Here is an 8,706-nt window from a genome sequence, read left to right on the forward strand (position 1 = left end):
ACCGTCTTCTCAATCAGGGAATCAGGAGAATCCATAAACTTCTTGCCTGTCACGATCCCAGCATTGTTGACCAGAATGCTGACGTCACCCACCTCACGCTTTACCTGCATGGAGTAAAGGAATATGTCTGTCATGTATCATGCAAACTTATTTAGTAAAAGATATCCCCAAAGGCAGAAAGACCTCTCAAATAGGCACATTGTTTCTTATCAAGCACCACCATTCCAGGAATTAGCTCTTTTTGTAACAAGATATAAATTCCTTTCTAGATCAAGCTGATTTGCTCATCCTAGTTCGGCCCAATCAATAACGTGTCTACTGCTTTGTCACCAAGCGAAAGCAACTCTAAAAGTTGAAAGGCAGTAGAATGTGCCTCCATGGCATCAAACCCGAAAATCCCATCTGCTCTTCACCAACCCAGAGAGAGGTTAATGACGTCTACCCTTTCAGCAGGATTAACATCTGTGGTATCTCCAGGCAGTTGGATCAGAGCATCAGGAAACCCAGGCAGGCTGACATCACAGTGATCTGACTCACAGCTAAACCACATGTTTTAGTCTGGCTGTGTGAGCCAACCAGGGGCATTTCTAGGAAGAGGTTGGGGGTTTAGCCCGGACCCATTTAAATGAAGTGCAACGCAAAACGGCGATTGCCCAGCTTGTGAATAGCAAGTGCATGTTGATTTGAGCTGATCAGTTTGTCAGTGGACCTTTTTCCTGCATCAATTTATGCTGAAAGATCTTTTAGTAAAAAGTGAAACATAATGCATAAGAGCCTTAATGCAATATATTACATTAAGGCTCTTATGCATCGAGTCTTTCACTATTTATGTACATGTAGCACACATGTAGCCTAGGCATAGTTTACTCTACCCTCCTCTTGTGCGTCTTTTGGTGGGGATGTAATCTCCTTCAATGTGCATATGCCATTTACCTCAATGATACTTAATTTTAATAAAATTCATAAACCACTGAACTGTAATATTTCAGATGCATTTCAGCATTATTATTATTATTTACAAGAATAAAGTCAAAATATTTCAGAAAATAATCTACCTGCGTCTGCTGCGCATTACGTGATCGCTCTGCTGATACGGTAGATCTCAGACCTTCTGACAGACACAGAGCCCGGTTTGGGTCTCTGGTCTTTGAATAAGACAAAAGTTTAGGGAAGTGGCTGTACGCTGCTCTACATCGGAAGCGGAAAACCAAAAACTACGGCAGAAATACACGGAACACAAACGAGACATATCTGCCGCTGCATGTCACCAGCAGAGCGCATCCATTATAATCCTGAAGCTGCACAGGCCACTGAAGAGGTGCTGCTCATGTCTATTTTTACAGCACGTGTAGACACCGAGCGACACACGGGTCTGCTTTGGAGCGCCATGTGTTTGAGGTGGAACCTTAAATAATGTAATTAATAGTGGGTTAATTGCTATTATTTGCCCATGAGCATGTGCCACTTCCTAAAGTAGTGAGATGTCTCACTCTGTAGCTAAAAGAGAGACCTAAACACACAGGGTGAAAAGAGGAGCTGCAGCGATGTGCAGTACAACAAAAACATGGTGTTATTTAAAGATGAAACCATGTAAACCTACTCTGGTACAGCCTCAAAATACAATTAATAACCTAAAAAAAAAAACGAGCTTAATATGGGTGCTTTAGAAAATGTTATGTTTATTGTCGACCACCCATCTACAACATGAAATTACCGGCCATGCAACTACAATATTTTTCATCACTGCCGCCAACCTGCAGTGTAGCAACAAGTGCCCCCACCACGCTCACACACACTTAGATTAAAATAAAGTGGGGAAAAATGTAGCCTGCTCTAAATTTAGTATTGTTCTTAACCCCATGGCATATCAAGAAGCATATTTACTATAGGTGGCAGACCAGGTGTATGCTGGACACTGACAAGGTATTTTACACTGATGTTTGCAGAAATAATGTTGTCTGGAAGCCATCTGTCCAAGCACAGGATCCGGCTCACCATCAGACAGTTAGCTTGTCAGGTAGAGAAAAGATGTGCCGAGGAATCTATTTAATAGCTATTTGTATTATTGATCATTGAAGTCCTTCATTGCTTTTTTATTTGAGTTTATTTGAGTTAGCCTATGGCCAATGTCAATGTTGAATTGACCTTTGGTCAATGTCTCCAGTCTATGGACAGACTTCAGCCTTCAACCAGCTGAACTAACCCAAAGGCTTGAAAAAAAATAGTGTGCTGGCGTCCTCAGGCCTTACTTCTCCTGACGAGTAAAACGTTTATCAGATTGGTCATATAGGATGGTGGGACAGTAAGCAATTGTATCTGTAAAACCTTTTACGAGACGTCCACACAACGAACATTCGAAAACGTCCATTCCTTTTTAAAACTATGCTGTGAGTTACAGGCTACAACTAAACAGACTAAAACTGAGTTAAAGCAGACAACAGCAGTGTTAAATAAATGTTAATTTAAGTTATGCAATTGTGTGTCTCATTTGTTATTAAATAACAAATTTAGTAAAATGTATTTTATCAAATAAAAAAACATGACATTGGCATTATTTATGGGCCACCTGAATATCAGCAAATGAAAAAACAGTACATAAGTTAGACAATAATGATTCATAAAGTACAAAAGATGAAAGCACATCAACGGTCATGAAGAAAACACATTGACAGTCTTGACAAAGAAACGTGTTTCATGATTTCCTCCATATCTTAACTGGTGGCCCAATCATTTTGGTTTAACAACAGGATAGACTGATGTATGAAAGACTTCTTGAGCCTGTTGCGATAGATTTCTAAAAACTAATTTTTACTTGTGGCAACCCTTGTTATTAAATCACCACACTCTTTAGCAGACAAAACTGCAGCCAGGTACTGAGTAGCTGCACTGTTTAATATTCCTGTGTTTGAAGAATAAATGATTTCATTTTTATAAAAGACTCTCCCAGAAAACGTTGAGCGGGGAGGAGTGCAGCGCACACACAGTGTAAGATTGGGAGTCACAGGCAAGACGGAAAGCTTTTGCTCTGGAATTGTTGTTTCTTCAGTTTTTGGAGCCGGCACAGAGGACATAGGTGAGGCAATCGAAAAATAAAAACAGAAACTCAAAAAAAAAAATAAAAAACTGCAGTCATCGAGTCCTTGCCTGTATATTGGTACTTGAATTTAAAAGCAATAATGACACTTCAGCGTAAAACATCAATAGAAGACGGTCCTATTTTACGCTTTTAGAGCAAATCTTGGAGAAGCATAGCACTTTATGACTTGGTTAATATGATAGGGATCATCTGAAATAGATATAAGAATCGAGGCAAGATAGTCATCTTAACCGTGTTTACTCGGCCAGCCAGTGTAAGAGGGAGTGCCGACCAGTTTTGGAAATCCTGACTTGTGCGCTCTAGTAAAAATTTGAAATTGCAATCGTATAGGTCCTTGTAATGTCGTGTACCCCTGATACCCAGATAGGTGAAGGACTGGGGCTCCAATTTAAAGAGAAGATTACTGTAATTTGCGGAAATCGCCAGTTGGTTGATAGGGAAAAGAACTTTTGGAGAGGTTTAGTCTGTAGCACGGATAGTTTTCCGAATAATTGTAGCAGGTCTATAAGCTTGGTGATTGATTCTGTTGGGTTGGATATGTAGAGTAAGAGGTCGTCCGCGTACAGCGAAACTTTATGCATCGACTCGTTCCTAACGATACCAGGGATATCCTGTTGCCTTCTCAGTGCTATGGCAAGAGGTTCAATGGCTATGTCAAATAGAAATGGTGAGAGGCAGCACCTCTGTCGAGTTCCTCTTTGCAACCTGAACGGGTTGGACCTAATCAGATTAGTGCATACTGACGCTGTTGGCAAAGTATAAAATAGCTTAATCCAAGAAGTGAACAAAGTGCCAAACCCGAACCCATCCAATACCGCAAACAGATAGTTCCACTCGATGTGGTCAAAGGCCTTCTCAGCATCGAGGGTGTACACGGCCTCCGGTTGATGAACCGAGTGAGTAGAATAAAGTGTATTCAGCAGCCGCCGCATGTTATAAAATGACTGCCTCGCTGGGATAAAGCCTGTTTGATCAGGATCGATGATATTAGGTATCACCACTTCCAAACCACGTGCTAGCACCTTAGTAAGGATTTTGTAGTCACAGCACAAGAGGCTAATGGGGCGGTAGGAACCACAACTCAAGGGATCTTTGTCCTTTTTCAGTAGGACATAAATTGTAGCCTGCGTCATGGTTGTAGGCAGTATCCCTATCAAGATAATTTTCTTGAACAGGGAGTTCAAAATAGCAACCAATTTGTGTGAGAATGACTTATAAAACTCGACAGGAAACCCGTCAGGTCCGGGTGCTTTCCCACTCTTGGGAAACTCGCAACTCGCAAGCCCAAACAAGTGTGTGCGCCGGGCCTGATTTTCTTCCGGTCTAGTTAGATCCAGATTGGTGTTGTAGTTTTTGTAACGTTACCATTTGTTGCAACAGCATGTGGAGAAAAACAAAAAAAGTTTTCAAGGCCAAAAAGAACGTTAATCTTGCGATAAAAAAAATTGACGTTTAGCTGACAGCACTTATTACTACTAAATAACAAGTGGATTTATCAGACTTGACACAAGTACAATATTATTCAGACCTATACAAAATGATAGCCAAAATGACTTTTTTGGCAGCTGGCATACTCCAACAACAACAACAGGTTGAAATAAACTACAGACTAGTACAGCAAGGTGTGGATGGTACTTGGGGAAAACAAAGTAAGTAAATCGTATCACAGGTGCGATGTTCAGATTTTAAAAAAAGGACCCTTACCTGGTCAGCCACTCTGTAAACCTCGTTCTTGTCGCTGCAGTCACACAGATAGTAGTGGACTCTGCTGGCTCCACTCTCCTTAGCCAGTCTAGCAGTTTCCTTCATCCCATCCTGGTTAATATCCCACAGCACCAGCACAGTGCCCTGAGCCGCAAACTCCTTAGCCATGAGGCGCCCGATCCCGCTACCTGCCCCCGTGATCAGCACCACCTCACCAGCGATGTTCTTCTTCTTCACGGGCACAAAGATGTGGATGAAAGATTCCACATTGTACCAGAGGGACAGCAAGAGGACTTGGATCGTTTCCAGGAAGAAATTCATCATGCAACTAGGAAGGAAGAAAAAAATACACAGTGAAGTCGGAAAGAAAAAAAAATACATAGTGTACTCAAGAAATAAAATTCGACTATTTTTGTTAGTGATCAATCTTCAAAATAATCCAGGCTTTTCATCCTGAGGCTTTTATCCACATAAACATGAAGCTTCCTACTGTGAAGGATGGGGTCCTACATGAATACATTATTTCACCGGGAAGATTTGTCTGGGCGGTTTTTGTGGTCTGAGGTGGGCAGCTTTGTTGGAAAAACATGATGTCACATATTTCTGTGCTATCAGAATTTAGCAACACTTAAAGTCAAATTAGTTGACGGTAGGGGTGGAAAAAAAAGAAGTTGATACAGCATGGTATTGCAATATTTTCTGTGAGAATAATGTATCAATTCAGTTACCACGTATTGATCTTTAATTATATAAGTGTTGGTCAGTTTGTCTGCTTGACAATCCCATTTTGCAGCAATAACATTGAAATGAGATCAACAAACTGAGAAAAGGTATCTTTTTATATAAAACAGATGTTGACAAAATTTCCATCTGGGAACATATTTGGAAAAACATTTAAGATCAACGAAAGGATATCAACCCATAGTTGATCCAGCGAAAATTCCAATAAAGTTTAGTCAAACAAGATGATGGCTGGAGAGACAGACTACAGTTTTAGTACAGCATGTAAAAGATGACTTCCATAAATTAAAAGCAAGCTCATTAAAGTTTAAATTGGACCTTTTGACAGCAGCAGCCATGTGGGAAATCAGGCCGTGGAACTGCTGAAAATTCCAGACAGCTAGGGAGCTGGTGGATAGATAACGGATAGTCTGCCAGCCAGATCCATCAAAGCAGACGTAGCGACGCCCATAATCTGCACAGTGTTAGCGCAGCTTTACGTAGTCAGCCATCTGAATATTTCAATTCAATTGTATTTATAGTGTCAAATCATATCAGGACTCATCTCAGAACTTTACAGATAGAGAGTAGATCCAGACCACACTCGCATCATTTACAAAGACCCAACAAATTCAAAATGTAAGTAGGACTGATCACGCGGTTTGTTCAAGTGTTCATTTTTCTGATCAGTTTGCCAGACTGTTTACATGCATGGAACCAAACTTCACTCACACTTGATTGAACCAAAATCATGTCACATGGCCGACAGATTGTGCATTCATATGCATATCTGTTTATGGGAATTACATGAAATCTGATCGAACACACACACACACACACACACACACACACACACACACACACACACACACACACACACACACACACACACACACACACACACACACACACACACACACACACACACACACACACACACACACACACACACACACACACACACACACACACACACACACACACACACACACACACACACACACACACACACTACAATTACAATGTAATCATAACCATTTATCGTCAAGTAGAAAATAATTGATTTGAAATATGCTATAAAACAAAACCTCAACTCAGTGGGACATGTTTTATACTCACTAACAGTGATGGGAATAACGGCGTTACTTTTTTCACGTGATCATAAGCCGACTGTCCCAATCCGAGTTTACTCTGGGAGACGCTGAATGCTGATAGGCGCAGAACTTTGCCGGAGCTCTGAATGCCGTCTGTCCGCGTTAAGTAGTAGTCTAATTTGGGGCAGTAAGAGGGTTTGCCCCTGTTGTCCTGCAGCGGCCCTTTGCTGTGTGTCATTCATCTCTCGCCGCCCCTTTCATGTCTATCCACGGTGTATAAAATGGAAAAAGAGTCTTTAATTTAAAAAAAAAAAAAAAAAAAGTCTAATTCTGTGTTTTGGTACAGTTGGTTTTATTGCCTGATCTGAACAAGCAACGTCGTTTTGCTCCATCTTCATGCTGTGCCCCAGATTTACACCAAGTAGTTTAAACTGCCATTAATTTGCAGTTCACATGCATGCATGCATGCATGCATGAACTGTAGTGGTCCATTACACTGCAGGTACACTGGCTATATTCAACATCACTGATAAAGTTTGATCAATAAAATGTAGAAAGCATTCCACTTCACTTCTTGTATCCTTAACATGATTGTGATAGTGTACAATTTAGACGTCAAAGTAGCCTATGTACATCAATCCTACATTTTTCAATTAGGGAGCAAAACATTCCTTGGGGAAAAAAAGTTGACAAAAGCCCTGTTTATGCTAATTAAACCACTGGACTTTGATGTCAAGTGTTGTCGCATATGACCCATGTCCCAGATGTGATAGCCCCCTTACTGGACTATTGAATATAATAATATTCCATTATATTTGGAATTGTTAGCAGAATTGTGTGATTTCCCTGCCATAAATATACCATAAATTGATGCCTAAAAATGTATCAGAATGCAGGAATTGAAGTCTTTTATCCTCAAAATTTCATGGGAGAGAAGTTAGAGAGTTAAGAGAACCAGACAGACAATGTGTATAGTTTCAACAGAGAGAAACGCGGACAAACGATTGGACTGAGTGACAACAAAGAACAACATACTGTAGAGAATGACAGCCAACAAACGGCATAAACAGCCAGTATGTGTCAATTTGTTATAAAGGTGTGCTCTTTAAAAAGTAGCATGCCTTGTTTGCCGATTACTCAAATAAAATGTTTAAAAACTCGTTGTATAAAATCTAGCCTACTGCTTATTTTATTTCATAATCTGTACACAAATGTAATTAGAGAACGCACGTGTCCGTCGGTGGGGCTGTATGGGCGTGGTAATGTGGGCTGGTGTGGCTAGCGTGCCAGGGATGAATTTTTGCCCCAGTGATGTTTAACGTTAGCCTATACTAGCCTGTAAAAGAGTAACGTGGTTGAGAAACTTTCCTTTAAAAGTAAGCCACCAACAAGCTTTAACAAGTTAAAGTTATCAACACTGAGCGATACACTAAGTCTACGTCTTGTTTTCGGACTCACTCCATAATGCGTCTGTTTAATTGAAATGAGCTTCTAACTTACCAAGACAGAAGTCCAAGTCCAAAAAGAGTGAGTAGTCTGTCCCTGCCTGCCCCAGTCTAAGTTAACCTTATCAGTTTTAACCTTTGCTTAACACACAGACGGCGTTACGACACACATTTTGCTCCAATTAAACATACGTTATCAGGTTAAAGTTGATAAAAGCAACATTAAAGCTCGTGGAGCCGCTGAACGTACCGTGATATCTGTTTAGCGGGGTTACAGCACTTCCGGCTGGTTGTGTTTAGGCTTTCAGGCTACTTTCCCCGGATCGAGCCACGGCCGTTGTTTATGTAGCCCAGGGAGAGAAAAAGCAGCCGCTTACAAAGCCGGAAGTATCATGGTCACGTAACAGCAATCAACCACTCCTAGCCCCGCGCGTCTCATCTGCCATGCAAGGTATTGTGGGACTTGTAGTGTGTGCTTTTTCACATTTTGGAATGGACAACAAATACTGCAAAAAAAACAAAAAACAAAACATATAGCGCATGACAGTTAAAGTAAATCTTTCACATCAACGATCAAAAGTTAGCAAACAAAAGTAAAATACAAATGATTACAATTGTGTTTAATATAAGATGGATTAACCTTTTA

The 8,706-nt window shown here is 40.6% G+C and overlaps 1 protein-coding gene across 3 annotated transcripts in view; it reads right to left on the reverse strand.

Moving 5' to 3' along the window:
• Positions 1-8,476, reverse strand: part of LOC117954087 (epidermal retinol dehydrogenase 2-like) — a 59,916-nt gene extending 51,440 nt beyond the window's left edge. For 2 of the 3 annotated variants that reach the window (XM_034887588.1, XM_034887586.1), the window contains exons 1-3: positions 8,311-8,476; positions 4,802-5,129; positions 1-104 (exon numbers count right to left, since the gene is read on the reverse strand). The exon at positions 1-104 is cut by the window's left edge and continues 185 nt beyond it. In XM_034887588.1, the coding sequence (XP_034743479.1) occupies positions 1-104; positions 4,802-5,125 (428 nt within the window). In that variant the 5' untranslated portion in view covers positions 5,126-5,129; positions 8,311-8,476. Of the gene's footprint in view, positions 105-4,801; positions 5,130-8,115; positions 8,146-8,310 lie in introns of those variants that run through there. The other variant, XM_034887587.1, reaches the window with a different exon arrangement.
• Between the last annotated feature and the right edge of the window lie 230 nt (positions 8,477-8,706).

Source organism: Etheostoma cragini, chromosome 12 (assembly GCF_013103735.1).
Source record: "Etheostoma cragini isolate CJK2018 chromosome 12, CSU_Ecrag_1.0, whole genome shotgun sequence".
Classification (NCBI taxonomy): Eukaryota; Metazoa; Chordata; class Actinopteri; order Perciformes; family Percidae; genus Etheostoma; species Etheostoma cragini.